At 35.3% G+C, this 20077-nt stretch overlaps 1 protein-coding gene and 4 long non-coding RNA genes across 5 annotated transcripts; 4 read left to right on the top strand and 1 right to left on the bottom strand.

Moving 5' to 3' along the window:
* Nucleotides 1-8: 8 nt before the first annotated feature.
* On the bottom strand, nt 9-13065 carry LOC116165825. The gene is made up of 4 exons (XR_004144197.1): nt 12880-13065; nt 12549-12676; nt 351-460; nt 9-298 (listed from the first exon to the last, which is right to left on the bottom strand). It is a non-coding gene; the product is annotated as an uncharacterized LOC116165825 (long non-coding RNA).
* Nucleotides 1871-2548, top strand: LOC116165824. The gene is made up of 2 exons (XR_004144196.1): nt 1871-2112; nt 2169-2548. It is a non-coding gene; the product is annotated as an uncharacterized LOC116165824 (long non-coding RNA).
* Nucleotides 3826-4769, top strand: LOC116165822. The gene is made up of 3 exons (XR_004144194.1): nt 3826-3985; nt 4068-4337; nt 4393-4769. It is a non-coding gene; the product is annotated as an uncharacterized LOC116165822 (long non-coding RNA).
* Nucleotides 5992-6803, top strand: LOC116165823. The gene is made up of 2 exons (XR_004144195.1): nt 5992-6370; nt 6426-6803. It is a non-coding gene; the product is annotated as an uncharacterized LOC116165823 (long non-coding RNA).
* Nucleotides 13066-15383: 2318 nt separating the features above from the next.
* On the top strand, nt 15384-19996 carry LOC116165582 (solute carrier family 12 member 8). Its single transcript, XM_031480143.1, has 9 exons — nt 15384-15863; nt 15945-16125; nt 16177-16322; nt 17256-17490; nt 17543-17979; nt 18031-18339; nt 18390-18524; nt 18571-18749; nt 18799-19996. Exons 1-9 carry the CDS (start codon nt 15687-15689, stop codon nt 18959-18961), a joined length of 1962 nt encoding a protein of 653 aa, XP_031336003.1. The 5' UTR covers nt 15384-15686; the 3' UTR covers nt 18962-19996.
* The last annotated feature ends 81 nt before the right edge of the window (nt 19997-20077 follow it).

The following is a 20077-nucleotide window of genomic DNA, read 5'->3' as shown; positions in this document are numbered from 1 at the left end:
AACTAGTGCCAGCTGCCAGCAAAGTGCAGTTAGGGCAGTACAATATAATTCTAGAGATGAACAAATGAAATAAGGTTCTTTTTTTGTATTACAAAGATCTTCTTGTAACAGTGATAACTTAAAAAATAAATAACTTGCTACGTATATTTTGTTCTCAATTGAAGCTACTAGTAGTGAAACACCATAGTCGCTTTGATTGACTACTAGTAGCTACCAGTAAACCTCGATGACGGATGGACCGGAATGATGATGATGACAGCGCCGAATTCGAAGTGGTGATGGTGAACAGTATTCATCCCTACAACAATAAGATTATCCAGAAACGTATAAACAGGATTTCATTGTCTTACCCAAGAATGTTGGTCTTTGTTGAGAATTGCAGAGTTGACTAGTTCCTTCGGTCTTCGCATCGGAAAAGTGTCGTCGTTAGCTAGCGATGGAGGTTACTGCTTGAGACCGGCTAAAAAGTGAAGTCTGATTAAAAAAGATCTTTTGATGGGGAAGTATGTATCCCATAAGAGCTGAGAAATTTGGCCTGTAGAGTCCATAATTTCAAACAGTTTGAAGATTGGGATACTAGATCAAAAGTTACAGCCTTTGAACTTTCTTTCGAAATTGGTTTCTAGTCCATAACTTTTGATTGGGAAGTCTGATCGAAAAAGTACGAATTGTTTTGGATTCTACGCACCAAAATTAATAAGAACAAGTGTTTTCCCGAGAAATTTTGGTGCAGTCGATTTTTGGTAAAAAAGGAAGGTTATACACTGCCTTTTTTTGAGACCCTCAAAAAAAATTGTCTCAGATCGACCCGGAAAAAACAATTTTCTTATAGAATGTGGCCTGTAGAATCCATAATTTCAAACAGTTTGAATATCGGGCTACTAGATCAAAATGGCCGGTTTTTCGGATCATCGAGTATGACGAGTTGCCTATACACCAGGGTGCACAATCCTAACGTGCGTAAAAAGCATTTTTACATATTTTTAAGGTTCATATTGAAATTTTGAGGCCATTACCCATACGTATGGCATTTCAATAAATCTAAACAGATGTAAATAAGTACTAGAGAGTTTTTATGATACGAAAATATGAAATTAGTATTCATTCTTTCCGCGCGTTAACAAATCAATTTTTGGGAACATGAAGCCATTGTAATTCAATAAACAATGATGAAACGATAATGCAGCAACCAATTATAAATGCTGAAGTTTATGTGTTTTGTAAAACTTTGATCTTGTACTGCCTAAATGTAGCAACACAAAGCAAAATTTCAAAAATATATTGTTGCGACATCTAACGTTATTTCTCTGAACTGAATTGTAAAAGTTACCAATAAATGTAGGGCACTAACTTATTACCATCATAATGTGACATCATATTCGCATAGATGTCGCCACCGTATGACAGAAACCTGCATCTACCTACTAGTAATAATATGATCGATTCAGCAAACTAACGTCAGATGTCAGAACGAAGTATATTTTAAATTTTAAAAAAACCAACATGTAAGTTTGATACATTTAGACAGTTTTAAACAATGACAGTATGTACCTTAATTCTTAGTCTAAGTTATGTATAAGTAACAAATTTACAAAACACATAAACTTCAGCGTTTATAATTGATTGCTGCATTACTTTTCATCATTGTTTATTCACAACAAACGATTAGTTTACGCGCGGAAAGAATGAATACTAAATTCACATTTTTGTTTCATACAACCACTTCGAGTACTTATTTACATCATTTTAAATTTAATGAAATGCCGTACGTAAGAATAATGGCTCAAAATTCTAATATATACTTTCAAAAATAGGTAAAAAGGCTTTAATAGACTCGTTAGACAAGTACACCCTCGTGTGTAGGCAACTCGTCTAACCCCATGACTGAAAAGCGTCCATGTTTTTTGCCATTTTGTATGTATAGAACACGAAATCTAAAGGCTAAGGACCAGGAGAACATAAACAAAGAAGGATAATTGTAATTGTTACCAGTTTCTATGAAAATGCCGATAATGTCGTTTCCTGACTGAGTAGTAAACCTCAAAGGTTGAAACTGTTGTTTACTTGTCCATCATTAAAGTCTTAGATCATATTAAAGTGAACGTTTTTTTTGTAATTCTTCCTGCTCCTCGGTACATAATTAAAACTACAAATTATAATTTCTTTAGGGTCACATTTCGTATTGCAATTGAAGATAAAGTCATTCCAAGACGAGAAGTTGTACAAGAAACTTGAGACAAATACTAACAGAAGATTCTTTCGGACTGTTTTTGAAAAGCAGACCCATTCTGCCACAAGAGACAAGGGTTTTAAACTTCTTTACAAATCCGTGGCGGATATTCAGTAATTAGAAGGACATCCTATTTATCACAAGAAGCAAATGTACATTAGTAGATTTTGTAGTATCAATTTGTTAAACGATTTGTGTTTGTTTATCCGCAGTATAAGTTATGCATGCTTTTTGGAGATGTATTTATGTCCTTAGATATAAATTTCATGTTTCCAAGAGGTTCGAATTTGGCAAATAAACAGATAATTAAGTCTTCAATGTTCGTTATGAGTTCTATTTCCAAAAAATGTTTAAAAATGGCCTGAATTCTTAGTAAATGGTTACCAAGTTTGTTAAGAAATTCTGCACTGAAAAGAATGCATAAAGAGGCCTTTAAGGTTGCCGCATATTTGCCCGTTCCGGCGATGGTTGGCGCTAACGCACACTTATGAGTCTTGACGGAACGGGATAATGTGTGCAGAGATGTTTAATTCAATGTCTTTCATGTTGAACGTTTTTTAACGGGACGGAATGGAACGGACAATTGTGCGGCAATCTTTATGTGGTACACTTGATCTGTCAAAACCATTATTTCTGTTCAATTGAAACGACAAATGGTAGTGTATGTGTAGATCGATAACGATTTACTTGATCAAATAGGATATTGATGAATCGACAGTGGATGGCTCTGTACGATCATTCCTTTCGTATGAGTGGTAAGTTTTGAGCAATCCTACCGTCGCGATATCCTTTCACATTGATCGTAACGATGGATCATTGCCTATATGGAGCCTATCATGAAGAAGTTTATCATCCAGTCGTAAACACATATCGAGTGCTGGAGACATGAAAGTAGAAAGTTACTGAAGTACACAGCAACCAATAAACGCTGAAGTTTATTTGTTTTGTAAATTTGTTACTTGTACATACTGCCGAAATGTATCAAAATTATCTACATTCCCTCTGTTTTTTTATGGTAGTTCCAAAATTTAAAAGAACATATCCTTCTGACATCTAATGTTAGTTTGATGAATCGATTATATTCTGACTATTAGGTTAGCTGCAGTTTTCTGTTATACAATAGCGACATCTATACGAACACAATGTCACATTATGATGGTAATAATTTAGTGCCCTACATTTAATGGTAACAAGTACAATTCAGTTGAAGGAAATAACGTTAGATGTCGAAAGAAAAGTTTGTTGAAATTTTGATTTTTGTTACTGCATTTAGGCAATACAAGATCATAAGTTTACAAAACCCATAAACGTCAGCATTTATAATTGCTTGGTGCATTAACGTTTCATCATTGTTTATTCAATTACAATGTTTTCACGTTCCCAACAATTGATTTGTTTACGCGCGGAAATAATGACTATTAAGTTCATATTTGCCTTTCATAAAACCTCTCTAGTACTTATTTACATCATTCCAATTCCGTGCATACGGTTAATGGTCTCAAAATTCCAATACATACTTTAAAAATGCTATATTAGGAGCGTTAGGATTATGCCTCCTGATGTATAGGCAACTCATCATACTCGATGACCGAAAAACCCGCCATGTTTGTTTGCCATTTTGTATATAATACCTACAGAAAATAAAATCTGAAGACGGACGACCAGAAGAACATGAACTGAGGATTGAGGAAGGAATTGTTTTCATTCTTTAGATTATTAATATAATGCCGCTAATATCGTTTCCTATATTTTGTGGTAAGATTAGCCTCAAATAGTTATTTACTTTTTTCATTATTAAAATGAACGTTTTTTTTGTAATTCTTCTTGCTCTTTCAAGTTCAAAATAAGAAAATGGAATTTCAATTCAAAGTTTCATTCATGGAATCGTCGCAAGTTCGGTCTGGCTTTTAGGTAAAATGGAACTTATCCCTCTGGTTCAGCCGATCGGAAGACTCTGTTGTCCTTTATGGATGGGATAGCATGCAAAGGAGAAAAGGGGGTTTGAAATGTAAAGCTAGGTCTGGACATTGCTGGTGAAAGGGTTATGCAGTGCTCATATAGACGTTAGCGTAATTAAGACTCACTTTATATCAGGTCGAATACCTTGGTACGTAATTAAAATATAAATTATAATTTCTTTTGCACTTACTGACACTTATTAGGGTCACTTTCGAAATGCAATTGATGGTAAACTGATTCCAATACCAGAAGTTCCACAAGAAACTTGAAACAAGTACTAACGGAAGATCGTTGCAGGTAGCTTTATAAAAGCGGACACATTCTGCCAAGGGAGACAAGAAACGTAAAAGTTGCTTACAAATCCGTAGCAGATATTCATTGATCTGGACATTCCATTCATCACAAGAAGCAAACGAATATTATTCGATGTTGTAGTTTCAATTTTGTTTATCCGTAGTATAAGTTTATGCATGCACAAATCGCTTATGCTTTTTTAGAGATGTATTTTCCTTAGATGTAAATTTCATATTCCAAGAGGTTCGAATGTGGCAATTAAAAGTGTATGTAATTAAGTCTTCAATGTTCGTAATGAGTTCCATTTCCAAAAAAGTTTTAAAAATGGGCCCAATTCTTAGTAAATGGGTACCAAGTCTGTTAAGAAATGCGTAAAGAGGCGTCAAAAACAACAAATCGATAGTGTATGTGAAGATTGGTAACGATATACTTAATCAAAGTGGATGGCTCTTTACGATCACGATTCGGTGATGGTCTCAGTCTGAGGTATTGAATTATTTGAGCACGTTATCGTTCCGTTTCAAACATTTTAATGATCAATCGTAACAATCAATCCTTTCGTGTGAGAGTGGTAAGTTTTGAGCAATCTACCGTCACGATATCCTTTCAGATTGATCGTAACGACGGATCATTCCTATGGGGCCTATCATGATGAAGTCGATCATCTGGTCGAAAACACATACCGAGTGTTAGAAACATATAACTTAATGAAGTACATAGCAACCAATTATAAACGCTGAAGTTTATGTGTTTTGTAAATTTGTTACTTGTACGTACTGCCGAAAAGTATCAAAATTATCTGCATTCCCTCTGTTTTTTTATGGTAGTTCCTAAAATTTAAAAAAAATATCCTTCTGACATCTAATGTTAGTTTGCTGAATCGATTATATTCTGACTATTAGGTTAGCTGCAGTTTTCTGTCATACAGTAGCGACATCTATGCGAATACGATGTAAAATTATGATGGCAATAATTCAGTGCCCTGCATTTAATGGTAACAAGTACAATTCAGTTCAAGGAAATAACGTTAGATGTCGAAAGAAATATGTGTTAAAATTTTGCTCTTTGTTACTGCATTTAGGCAGCACAAGATCAAAGATTTACAAAACACATAAACGTCAGCACTTATAATTGGTTGGTGCATTAACGTTTCATCATTGTTTATTCAATTACAATGGTTTCACGTTCCCAACAATTGATTTGTTTAAGCGCGGATTTTATATTTGCCTTTCATAAAACCTCTCTAGTACTTATTTACATCATTCCAATTCAGTCCATACGGTTAATGGTCTCAAAATTCCAATATATACTTTAAAAATGCTATATTAGGAGAGTTAGGATTATGCCCCCTGGTGTATAGGCAACTCGTCATACTCGATGACCGATAAACCGGCCATGTTTTTTTGCCATTTTGTATATACAGAACATAAAATCTGAAGACGGACGACCAGGAGAACATGAACATAGGAAGGATCAGTTTTCATTATTATAGGTTTTTAATAATGTCGATAAAATCTTTTCCTATAGTATGTGGTAAAATTAACCTCAAATAGTTATTTACTTTTTTCATTATTAAAATGAACGTTTTTTTGTAATTCTTCTTGCTCTTACAAGTTCAAAATAAGAAAATGGAATTTCAATTGATAGTTTAATTCATGGAATCGTCGCAAGTTCGGTCTGGCTTTTGGGTAAAATGGAACTTATCGCTCTGGTTCGACCGATCCGAAGGCCCTGTGGTTCTTGATGGATGGGAAAGCATGCAAAGGAGAAAAGGGGGTTTGAAATGTAAAGCTAGGTCTGGACATTGCTGTTGAAAGGGTTATGCAGTGCTCATATAGACGTTAGCATAATTAAGACTCGCTTTACATTACCAGACCGAAAGCCTTGGTACGTAATTAAAATATAAATTATAATTTCTTTTGCACTTACTGACACTTATTAGGGTAACTTTCGAAATGTAATTAATGGTCAACTGAATCCATACCAGAAGTTCCACAAGAAACTTGAGACAAGTACTAACGGAAGATCGTTGCAGGTAGCTTTACAAAAGCGGACACATTCTGCCAAGGGAGACAAGAAACTTAAAAGTTGCTTACAAATCCGTAGCAGATATTCATTGATCTGGACATTCCATTCATCACAAGAAGCAAACGAATATTATTCGATGTTGTAGTTTCAATTTTGTTTATCCGTAGTATAAGGTTATGCATGCACAAATTCGCTTATGCTTTTTTAGAGATGTATTTTCCTTAGATGTAAATTTCATATTATTCCAAGAGGTTCGAATTTGGCAAATAAAAGTATGTAATTAAGTCTTCAATGTTCGTAATGAGTTCCATTTCCAAAAAAGTTTTAAAAATGGGCCCAATTCCTAGTAAATGGGTAGCAAGTCTGTTAAGAAATGCGTAAAGAGGCGTCAAAAACAGCAAATTGATAGTGTATGTGAAGATCGGTAACGATATACTTAATCAAAGTGGATGGCTCTTTACGATCAACGATTCGGTGATGGTCTCAGTCTGAGGTATTGAATTATTTGAGCACGTTATTGTTCCGTTTCAAACAGTTTAATGATCGATCGTAACAATCAATCCTTTCCTGTGAGAGTGGTAAGTTTTGAGCAATCTACCGCCACGATATCCTTTCAGATTGTTCGTAACGACGGATCATTCCTATAGGGCCTATCATGATGAAGTCGATCATCTGGTCGAAAACACATACCGAGTGCTAGAAACATATAACTTAATGAAGTACGTAGCAAGCGCAATTATAAACGCTGAAGTTTATGTGTTTTGTAAATTTGTTACTTGTACGTACTGTCGAAAAGTATCAAAATTATCTACTTTCCCTCTGTTTTTTTATTGTAGTTCCTAAAATTCAAAAGAACATATCCTTCTGACATCTAATGTTAGTTTGCTGAATCGATTATATTCTGACTATTAGGTTAGCTGCAGTTTTCTGTTAAACAGTAGCGATATCTATGCGAATACGATGTAACATTATGATGGCAATAATTCAGTGCCCTGGATTTAATGGTAACAAGTACAATTCAGTTCAAGGAAATAACGTTAGATGTCGAAAGAAATATGTGTTAAAATTTTGCTCTTTGTTACTGCATTTAGGCAGCACAAGATCAAAGATTTAAAAAACATAAACGTCAGCATTTATAATTGGTTGGTGCATTAACGTTTCATCATTGTTTATTCAATTACAATGGTTTCACGTTCCCAACAATTGATTTGTTTACGCGCGGAAATAATGACTATTCATTTCATATTTGCCTTTCATAAAACCTCTCTAATACATATTTACATCATTCCAATTCAGTCCATACGGTTAATGGTCTCAAAATTCCAATAAATGCTATATTAGGAGAGTTAGGATTATACCGCCTGGTGTATAGGCAACTCGTCATACTCGATGACTGAAAAGCCGGCCATGTTTTTTGCCATTTTGTATATACAGAACATAAAATCTGAAGACGGACGACCAGGAGAACATGAACAGAGGAAGGATTTATTTTCATTATTCAGTCGTTTATTATAATGCCGATAATATCGTTTCCTATATATTTTGTGGTAAAATTAACTTCAAATAGTTATTTACTCTTTTCATTATTAAAATGAACGTTTTTTTGTAATTCTTCTTACAAGTTCAAAATAAAATAATGGAATTTCAATTAAATGTTTCATTCATGGAATAGGCGCAAGTTCGGTCTGGCTTTTGGGTAAAATGGAACTTATCGCTCTGTTTCCACCGATCCGAAGACCCTATGATTCTTGAGGGTTGGGAAAGCATGCAAAGGAGAAAAGGGGGTTTGAAATGTAAAGCTAGGTCTGGACATTACTGTTGAAAGAGTTATGCAGTGCTGATATAGGCGTTAGCATAATTAAGACTCACTTTACATTACCAGATCAAAAGTCTTGGTACGTTATTAAAATATAAATTATAATTTCTTTTGCACTTACTGACTGACACTTATTAGGGTTACTTTCGAAATGCAATGGATGGTAAACTGAATCCAATATGAGAAGTTCTCCAAGAAACTTGTGACCAATACTAACGGAAGATTCTTTCGGGTAGTTTTAGAAAAGCGAGCACATTCCGCCCAGAGAGATAAGAAACTGTTTAAAATTTCTTACAAGTCCGTAGCAGATATTCAGAAATCAGAATATCCCAGTCATCACAAGAAGCAAACGAACATTAGTCAATATTGTAGTATAAATTTGTTAAACGATTTCTGTTTGTTTATCCGTAGTATAAGTTATGCATGCATGAATTCGCTTACGCTTTTGTAGGGATGTATTTATTTCCTTAGATATAAATTTCATGTTATTATTCCAAGAGTTCAAAATTTAACGGAGACCTGTGTAATGTTGACTTCACTTGTAGTGCAACAGTGTAATTACAAAATGTATAGAATTAACTGAGTAATGTCTATCTCTTTTAAAGGACGTTTTATTTTCTAATGACTGTAGTCAAAACATTATTTCATAATTAATTTGTTTTAAGTCATAAAACCATGTAACTTACATTTATTAAACCATCATAAATGTAACGAGCTTTAATACTAATTGATGACAGTGTACTTGTTTCTCACAATCCCAGCTCGGTGCATATTTCCACGATCCTTGGCCTATGGGAATTGCCTTTGTCACTATGCCAGTTAATTGGTTAGCAGAACTGGTTTTCTCCTTGAACCATTTCTTACACAAAGAAGTGTCTTAACGCTAACCTTGATGTGTTTTGTCCTTTTGTGAAAGTCGGGATTATGGGCAAGTCGAATGGCAGCTTCATTATCAACTTTCACTGTCAGCACGCCCTTCAGTTCTGACATATTGCTGAATTTTCTTTGAAGCCAACTTTGCTGTTAACCTCCAGCATATTACGTTAGTAGCAGAGCGTCCTGTCTTTAATGATCAGCGTGCATCACTGTACCCTTCGATGACTCCATTGTTGTTACTAACACTATGGCACTTGATACCTAGAGCTAAAGTTCCTTTTAGAAATCTGAATATCCTTTTCACATTCTGCCAATCACTTTTAGTTGTATTCTGCAACTTTCTGGATACTAGCCCTACAGCATATGTTATGTTGAGACGTGTTTCGACCATGAGATAGGCTAAAGGACCTACATTTATGCATAATCATCCACTTTCCCTGATTCGATAAGTACTTCCATTCTGTACAGGTGCTACCACTGAATTGCAATCCATCATGCGAAAGCTCTTCAGAATCTTCTTCGTATAGGATTCTTACTTGTAATGGATCCGCCGCCCACTTGCTCTATCTCTAAACTTAAGAAGAATGATACCGATCTTTCAGTAATTTTCCATTTCTGTCTCGGATCAAATAAAAACTCATTTGTGTGTTTCTCATCACTTGCTGCTATAAGACCATCATCTACAGGTAGGTACATATGTATAATGAGTATATCTCCTTTTTCTCAGGAGTCTTTATAAACAGGCGCAGCAAACAGCGTCTCTGCTTAAAATCAATTTCAGGAAGAATCTCTTCAAAGCAGGAGTTCCGACACCTTGATGCGCTTGTTTCAAATTCAAACCAAACGCAAGCTTCTGTTTAATCGACAGACTCCAAGATCCATCGCTGAAGTCATCTGGCTGCTGCATATTCTGTTACCTTTTCATTCAGGAACGCTGAGGAAATGTCGAACTGTTCCAAGTGTAACTTTTGTTTGTAATCAATTCCTTTTCGTTGCCTGAATCCTTTTACTACGAGCCCTGCTTTATACTTTTTCATTAATTGACCCATCAGGATATCTCTTTGCAATTAGGTGGTTCGCACAACGTTCACACGTGATCGTTATTTCTTTAACGGATTTTAATTCACTATTCATTGGCACCTTGCCAATTTTTGTGATCCGCGCTCTCCCTTGCTTCCTTGGACGTACCTATTTGGGAAGGAATCTGAGCTTACTCGTTATATACTTCTTGGGCCGCGTAATCGCTTCTCCTGCTTCTGAGCCTGTACCTCGCGTCTCATCATGCTCATCCTCGTGAATGTCGACTTATTGCTCAAGCACTTTGACAACAGGTAAATCCACTTTATGTTCAATGATCATATGATCTTCAGTTTCAACAGGTCTAGGATGTTCATCAGGAACTGGCTGAATAACAACACTTGGGCTTGTTGAATGTTGATCTTTCTCCCTCTAGAGCTTGATCAGGAGAAACACTGTTCTCTGAGGTACATTCACGCTGATTTACAATTGGATTCACTTCCTCTTGTTTGTCATCTTCGTTTGTGACTAGACCTCTTGGCAAGTGTCTCAGCATCTATCTCTAAATTCCCCCTCATATGCACAAAGATGACTTGTTAGATTTTTTTTGGTTCTGTTTTTCTGATTCATCAGCCCCCAACTTGATTTGAACGCTAAGTCGTCTAGGATTTTGCAGATTAGGAACAGCTCAGGTAGTTTTGTTAGCATCGTCTTTGGCGATTTAAGCATTTAAATTATTCCAGACGTTCTTAATTAGTTTCGATATGAGTTTCGAAACGTCATATCTTCCTTATCATGTTTAAATCCGACAAACACCATACACAATTATATGCCCAGTCTTCAGACTGCCCATCGAATAATTTATGCCATTCCTGCCAGAGACTTCATACGCTGTCTCAAAACATTACCTTTTTTAATGTCTCATCTTTCTGTCATGTTCATTGTGATAATGAGCAGAGCGCTACTTTCAGACTTCTTGTACTTGGCTAATTGCAAAGTATAGTCACTGACGATCTTCAATCGGTTTCTGCACCTTACGTTCGACTACCCCCATGGCACCTTCTGCACCAGGTAGCATTATAGAAACCTTGTATTTCCAAGTAGCCCAGTTTGCCTATCCTTCCAATAAGCCCTACTAGCAAGAATTGAGGTTCTATTGAACAATTGATTGTTAACCTTCAAAATTACCATAAAGACTTGTTACCCCTACCAGCAAGAATTGAGGTTCTATTGAACATCATTTCATTTCATTTTCATTTTCATTGAACCGTACCTACTTATTATACTTAAGTCTTTATCTTTTTAACTGTTAGTAATGAGTTGTATTTTCACAAATGGTTTAAAAATGGATTCCAAGTTTGATGCATATTTGCTTAATATTTGTAGTGTGTTTTTAATAAAATTTGCTTCAATTGAGAAATTGTTCAATGAGCAACTATAGTTTGATTACTGTGGTCGAGTGTGGTTCCAAAGGTAAAACTATAATCCACATTTTCAAAAATGTCTTTCTGATATTGCACTTTAGAGATCATATGAAAATGGAATAAATAAGCCCAATTTACTGTATTAGCGAATTCCATTCTCAATTAGAATATAATTGAAGCATTTAATTCCATTTGTGATTAAACAGTTGACTACCTGAGTCGTAAAGGTAAAAGTCAGCACTTACCACTCTTACATTCCGAGCACTTGTACAATAAATAGTAGCTAGGTACCAGTCATTGTGGTGCAATTACTTTGGAAAAGAACTCAAAGCTTACTCCTGCAACCTGTTATCGCGAGCATTTTTCAATTATTACCTAACTCCTTTTAGTAATCACGCGCTCTTCTACATGGTATTGCAAGGAATTTTTTTTATGGTTTTTATAAAGAGTAGAAAATAATAGTGCACATTGTTGGTATAAAGGATACTGCAATTATTAAAAAAGCTCTGGAACCGAAGTTCTTTTTTTAATGGAAAACTAAAGAAGCTTCCGAGTCATCAGGTTTTCATAGCTTTAAAATAGTTCGCAAGCAATTACTGTTTGAAAGAGCTCGATCCACTTCTAGCTCTGATTTCAATGCAATAGATCTCTCCTCTTTGGCAATGTCTGGTTTTACACACTTCGACATGTACTTATACCAAAATACGTCTGGACACGCTTTAGGCTTTCAAGGGTGTGTGGATGTGGTTTTCATCCTTAGCACCATTGAAAGGAGAGTACAGCGATACTATGCTTCTATAAAGGGGAAGAAACCGGATGAAAATGTTTCCTATATAGGCACGCGCACACCGTTATCGCAAGAATGAGGATAGGTTGCCAATATTGTAATTTTTAAGGTACTCACAAGAAATAATGGAGATGATCTTGCAGGTCCATACGGACATATCACAGACTCCATCTTTTCCGGAGAGTTTCATCCACAAAACGCATTCATCTAAGCTACTCTAGTAGCGGCGTCCAAGAAGTGAGATGCTAAAAACTCACACACGAGTGCTTTTAGACATGGCCTACACGATACCTATTAAAAGTTATGGATTGGGCGGTATTAAAGAAGTGCATTTTAAGATATAGTTTGAGCAATGAACCACCCAAAAAGTAAACCTGGGCGAAAACTCCTTGATGCACCACCTAATCTTTGCCATTCCATTAATTATTAACATAAAATTAAAACTCACTCTTTTCCCGTGCAGTGCATCTCGAACAGCAACGCCTGCCTCTCCAAAGTGGTGTTGGACGAACCCCATCCGTCCATCACTCCCTTTCAAAATTATTGTTTTACATGTAGGAGCATATTTCCATTTTTTCACTTGCACGTTGGATGTTTTAACGTCATACGCCCGGAGCACACACAACCGCTATTATTGGCGATTCATTCGCAAATGATTCACATTGAGGAATAAATAAAATTGTAAGTGCGATATAGATAAAGAGAAACAGGTGCATGTTACTTAACTACATGCCTACATAATCCTTATATAGAGGGTTGCGCACCTGAAACAATTCGCTCCTAAAAAACATATAACCACCGATCAGACGATTACATAAAAGTTTATGTGCAAAAAAACGGAAGTCCAAAGAAGACCGAAAAAAATGTTAATCCAATCTTGAAAATTCTGGGCGTTTAAAATATGGAAATGGAGTTTCAATTGAAAGTTTCATTCATGGAATCATATAGTATGCTCGGCCTTTAGGTACCTACATTATCAGATCAGTACCTATATACATGTAAAGTGAAACAAATATGAGATGTTCCACAGACAGAAAATTCTTTCGGGTAGTCTGTAAAATTACCTATAAGGATTTGATTTTCTTTTCCCTTGATTTACAGTTTCAATGAGAATTACCTACCACATTCAACTTTGTTAGCCACAATTTTTATTGATCACTGAAATTTAAATAGTGGTATTTAGAAAGTAACGTGGCCTAGATAGTAGGGGTTAATTTTAAATATTTATCGTAATTGAAAATGGATTTTGAATCTATTTTGTTTCGTCAATATATTAAATCTTTCACTTGTTTGTATTTACTGTCTACAATCAATTGACTCCAAAGAAAGTCCAAACTTTGATTTCCAGGATCAAAAGAAGGGGGAAAATTTGTCAATCAGATAATTGCAGTGAAATTGCTTTTAGGGCTAGCCATCTGCCAACTAATATCTTGGGAAAAATTTCATTTTTGCAGTAGAAAGTTGATTTTAATTCGCACGATTGAGCGGATGGTCAACCCCTTATTGATGTAATAACAAACGTTACACTTCCTCAGATCATTAAGCATGAAAATTTCAGTAGTTATAACTGCTTCTATAGTTTGCTTCACTTCGATCGAGATATTTGGGCAAACGTAAAACAGTATACTCAAATGTTTTGTTATAGTTCGTTCAATAACGACGACTTAACAAACATCTAAAGAAACAATTGACTTCACCGGATTTAATTGGTAAAGCTGCAAGTTTTCTCATCTAACTCAATGTTCCATATTTTCTCCCAATAGTAATTTATCCCAATGTTTGAGGTGGTTAATTTGAAAAGGTGCAGAGAAGATATATTAATTTGGGGATTGTCAAACAGTTCCGAAAAAGGAAATAGGTAATATATGGTGGATATTCAAATCATTTTGGCGACGCGTCAATATTTTTAAAGCTTTTCTTCAAAAACTTGTTTACAATTACAAATTATTAATTACCAGCAGGTCGTGCCTCAACCACTGATCTAGTGGCCTCAACGTACCCCCCTTCGCGTTCGATGCATGTAAATTTGCAAAATTTAATTTAAAATTGAAGTGGTTAAAATATTCCTATCGAAGTTTTTGTGTATTTAATTTGTAATGTTCTCTCGCTAATGATACTCGAAGGATGCTTTAATGACATGTACGTAAATAGGCACTCGTTTAATTTCGTTCAGTAGGTACCTGGGTATATAACCTTGTAGGCCAATTGCAATAGCACTAAATAATTTTTGTACGCTTTTGACACGTACAGTACCTATACAATGATAGCTTCTTAAACGGGATACCATATATGCGGAATACGATAACTTACGGGCGACACTCGCAAGTTTATTACCGTGGTCACTATTATCATAAGCAATTCGTTTTGGAAGTAAAAAAAGTGTCACCCTTTTGCTTTTTTCAACATTTTGCCACGTTTATGTCAAGTTAGTCAGACACTACCAAAAAGGGCGACATTTGCCGGTTTTACATCAATAAAAAATTAATTTAATTATTTGACCAGTAAAATTGATTAGAACAGATAACAGGGAATGAATGTGTCACTAAAAATGCAATCATTGCTAACTTTGTTCGCTAATTACCTTTTAGACCTAGCTAAGTTACAAGACATGCCATGCCATTATAGAAAAATACCTATTACCATGTATATAATCTATTGTGTAAAATAAAGAAAATATGCAAAACTTGAAAGGATAGAGATATACCTCGGAATATGTATTGTTGGCGGCCTAACCATTTGCAATAACATTGAAATGCAAATTGATTATTTTATTTACAGCAACAGTATACTTGATAGGGGTACTTAGACTTAGCTGCTAAGTTTGATTTTTCAACAAAGATTTTCTTCGGTATAGATTTAGTGTACGGCAGGCTTAATACGTGTGCTACACAAATAAATAGGTAGGTAGTGTAAAAATCCTTTAGTAGTTCGTTTGTGCTATGAGGATCTAAAGCTCTGAGATCAGTCACTAGTTTGTCCTAACCTTTTTTTGGAATGATGATTAATTTGCCAAAAAAGGTCGTATGTGTCATCACAACAGCTGTGTATTGTGTCAGAGATTCTCATCTCTCTTTCTCTTTCGTTTAGCTTACATTCCCAAGAAAATGTTTTAAGATAATTGAAAATTGTAACAATGGGCTCATTATCTACTATGATAAGTTTGAAAGCGATAACAGTTCATAACGATAATACGTTTAGATAGCAATCATTGTACTGTACAAGTGTTGAGATCAACAAACGGTTGAGTCAAATAAAATGGAAGGAAACAGGAATAAAGAAAATCCGGATTGGTCTCGTTTCGGATTAGGAGCAGAGACTTCATCCAGATCTCGTAGTCACACGGGTGGCTTTGTCGATCTTGGAAATGAGCATCAGTATGCTGCCGGTGGCCATCAAGCATCTGGAGCTAATGAATTGTTTGCAGAAGAACAAGTAAGGGTTGTCTTGGACATACCTGTCATCTATGTTAATTCAATTATTTATCCAGTGGAGTAAATTAATGTAATATTTTAGGGTGATGTTCCATGGTGGAAGTCTAACTTTTTCATATCACAACCTGTGTTATTTGGAACGTGGGATGGAGTATTTACATCTTGTTTGATAAATATTTTTGGTGTAATTGTATTTTTACGATCAGGGTGGATGGTTGCCCAAGCTGGTATATTATCTGCCGTTTTTATCATTGTTGCAACAGGTTAGTGTAGGGTAGGATTATCTTGAATGCTTTAACAGTTGTTTATTATAGTGTTCACCGCACTTATATCAGTACTTTCTGCAGTCGGTATATGTGAACGTTGCAGGGTAGAAAGTGGAGGAGTTTATTTTATATTGTCGTATGTTCTGGGCTCTCGTTTTGGAGGGTCACTTGGATTACTCTACTGTTTTGGACAGGTGCTGCTTAAATATGAATACTTATTACTGTAAGCTGTACACAAAATACTAAGGCCACACTTGCATATAAAGTACACAAAAGCTTAGAGGGCCACTACAGATTTTCTTGTACTCGGGCTTTGATGTTCTAAACTTCAGTGTACTTTATCTGCTAAAACCAAAACAAGAGTTTGATCTCCAAACTCGTTTTTTAAAGTGTAAGTTCAGAATTTTTTGAGACCTTTCTAGAACTTTCCATGAGCGTTTTAGACACTTTAAAGCGGAATGTAAGACAGTAAGCATCTAGGTGCTAGTAAGCTTCCTAGGGCTTACTTACTGGTGCCCTCGCAATCCTTTTAGATTCTTTCCAGAACTTTAGCTTTATAGGCCCCTTTTAAAGTGATGTTAACATAAAAACCAGTTACCAAATTCTTGACAGTACAGCTTCCTAGCTCAATCCGAAAATAGCGCTTTTAGTAAAAAAATTATAAATTTAGACAAAAACGTTTCCCACGAAAGTTTATTATTTTCCGATGTAGAATAAGAATATTCAAGGTTTCTATTCGAAAAAATTAAGTTGCCCTACACTTTATGGGAACTGGTAGTCCAAAAGTCTCTATACGCTCTCGGCTACACCCCAAATCATCTAGTGTATCCAGTTAAACCCCCATAAATCATTCCTGAAACTAATACAATTTATTCTATGCAAAAATGCTTGCATCAAAACTATCGTATATAACTGTTACCACCGTAAACCATATTTATTTTTGTTTATTCAATTCTATTGTTATATATAATATAAAAAAACAAAGTTTACCCTTTAAATTAATAATTCTAATTAGATCGCAATAATTTGAATATCAAATAAATACTGTATTTCCCAGAGTGGTCCAACATATTGTGTCGCATAGGTATCTATGAACATTTGAAAAGAAAATAATGTTTATATTTTAGGCGGTGGGTTGTGCACTTAATGTTTTGGGATTTGGTGAATCAATGGCCGGAGTGATCGGCTTAGCAAATTCAACTTGGACAGCTCGAGGAATAGCTAGTGGCGCCGTTTTACTGTTGGCTGTGATAAATTTGGCCGGCGTTAAGTGGGTTATTAAGTTACAGTTCATATTGTTACTAATTCTGCTATCGGCAGGGCTTGATTTCATGGTGGGCAGCTTTGTTCATGTAGACCCTAGTGAGTGGTCCAATTTTTAATTAAGACTGTCTTTTCACATTCGTACTTTTAGGTGCGGGTTTCGACGGGTGGTTTGAAGGGAATATTGCTAATAACACATGGCCAGCGTACAGGGATGGTTATAATGGATTTACAGTTTTTGGTGTTTTTTTCCCTACAGTAACGGGAGTCTTGTCGGGAATTAACATGAGCGGTGATTTGAAAGCACCTTCAGTTAATATTCCAAATGGCACATTGGCAGCGCTTGGTGCAGCGACATTTTTATATCTTGTGTTTGTTTTATTTTTGGGCGCGACGTGTAATCGTGAAGCGTTACTTACCGATTTTATGTTGGCAGCCAAAGTATCGGCCGTCAGACTTTTACTGTTGGCCGGTTTGTATGTGTCATCTATGTCTAGTTGTCTAGGCGCTATGTATGGCACTCCACGTGTCCTTCAGAGCATTGCCATGGAAAATGTTATACCGGGTATTGGTTGCCTAAGTAAAGGGGTAAATACTAATTTTTCGTGTTTTTTTGTATTCATAACATGCTTTTTGTAGCGTGGACCGAACAAAGTGCCTTTATACGCTTTGATAGTAGTTGGAACCGTCACTCTTATTTTTATACTGGCGGGTAAAATTAATACTTTAGCCCCCATTGTGACTATGCCATTTTTGTTAACGTATGCTTGCGTTGATTATGCATATTTTGCATTAGCCCAGAGTTTTGATCTTCAACATCAAAAAGAACAACGATTTCATCAAACTGCAGCAAGCACAGCGGCTGAGCAACAAGAATTATCACCTAGCACAGAAAGCAATGATTTAGATCACCTTTTTCCTGAACGTACACAGTACAAAAACGTAAAAGTAATTTTCCATTCGAGCGTCGTATAAAAATCTGATATCTTTTGTTGCAGAATAGTTACGATCCAAAATTTAATATTTCCAATAGTTCAGATGAATTAACTCCAATTTCTCCAAAAACCTACATACATTCCAAACCTAAAAATTGGTATTCTTGTTTGTGCAATCGATGGCTATCTCTCTTTGGGGTAAGTGACTATATTAACAGAACATAATTACATATCCTCATTCCAGGCCGTTTTAAAAATTTTGATAATGTTTTTGGTTAATTGGATTTATGCATTAGTATGCCTCTCCGTTGTCTTTTTGGTTTGGTTGTATATTGGTACAGCGAACCCCGCAGTTAAACCTGGCGTTGCCGTTGATTTTAAATTACTTAAATGGATTCGAAGTGTTTTACTACAGTGCCTTGGGTAATGGTTTAAGTTATTATCTCATCTTTGTAACCTAAATTTTATGCAGAAAACGGTCGCATGAATATGAACAGATAGTTGTTACACCTGTATATTCAGATGTGAACCTTACTTCGGCTCAGCTGAATGAGGACAATGAAGATTTTGCATCACGCCGCCGATATCATCAGTCGTCCACTGTCCATGGTCATATGGTTCAAGTGGATGATTAATAAGTTAGAGACTAAATGTGTGTATTGTACATAGATGATTATAAATAACTTATTTTAAATTATTCCACTAATTTATAGTAAAAGTAAAATGGGACACAAGTATGCTTGATGCATCACAATAATTCACCAAACTTATCTGTGTTAATCGTGTATATAATAAAATAACACTGTTGCGCAATAATTTTCCGTTAACGTAATACTGTAGGTACATCTTTTAATTGGCACTGTTTCATTCCGCTCCATCTTATATAATTTTGTGGTATTTTTTTATATATTTCAACACATTTCAGTGGTTTAAATTAAAATGTGGATTTTTATTGTAATTTTTAGGTGTACTATACCAACCAAGTTGTGCATTGATTTATGTGTCGATTAATTGTAAGCAATGTGCAATGCGTCATCAATTGAGTAGCAAAACTCACCACTACTCTATTCAAACTCTGACGATTCCAGATGTTCAGTACCACATGCCCTGGTAAATGTTGTGATTTTTGTTATTTCATGTAGATAACGGGCATACCCAAAGATCATTGTGAATCCATTTTAGATTAAAACCATCTGCAATTGTTTGATTGACTAATAATTTTTTAACTGGTGTACCATGATAAAAATTTCAAAATTAATTTGAGAGAAAATATTTCTTTTATAAGAAAAGTCAAATGTGTATGGCTTTTAGAGGTTACATTTAGTTTTGGTGTGCAAATGCAAATGTATCAAAAGCCCTTTTCACGTTTAATCATTTTATGTTAGTAATACTTCTGTGATATAGTCATTTTGTGAGATATTTTGGTTAGTGACCCTTGGCAATGTGTTTGAAAAAATTGTTTTCAGATTTTGTGTATGATAGGATATGCGTTTCCATTTGTAAAGCTTATGTAAACACACTTTAGGATAATTTTAAATGCAAGCAAGAACATAGGAATTTACGTCTAAGCTTATATTTTTTAATAAAGTAAGTACCGAGTGTTCTCTGTTCATTAACAGGCAATTAGTCTAATGTATGGCATTTTTAATAAATTTTGTATCGACTTTCAATCTTATTGTGATTTGGCGATTTTAATTACAGTGGAGAAACCAGGTATTAATTGTTCTTACTGATGTTCTAACACCCGACTT

This window comes from Photinus pyralis, unplaced genomic scaffold (assembly GCF_008802855.1).
Source record: "Photinus pyralis isolate 1611_PpyrPB1 unplaced genomic scaffold, Ppyr1.3 Ppyr1.4_LG3a, whole genome shotgun sequence".
NCBI lineage: Eukaryota > Metazoa > Arthropoda > Insecta > Coleoptera > Lampyridae > Photinus > Photinus pyralis.
Note: the sequence above shows the minus strand (reverse complement) of the source record. Positions and strands in the feature narration are given on the sequence as shown.

What these genes read in the sequence shown, in the direction of transcription:
- LOC116165582 (XM_031480143.1), top strand. Translation starts at nt 15,687, where the DNA reads ATGGAAGGAAACAGGAATAAAGAAAATCCGGATTGGTCTCGTTTCGGA. An exon ending in TACTCTACTGTTTTGGACAG is followed by an intron (nt 16,323 to 17,255) that starts GTGCTGCTTAAA and finishes TTTATATTTTAG; the next exon opens with GCGGTGGGTTGTGCACTTAA. An exon ending in GTTTTACTACAGTGCCTTGG is followed by an intron (nt 18,750 to 18,798) that starts GTAATGGTTTAA and finishes AATTTTATGCAG; the next exon opens with AAAACGGTCGCATGAATATG.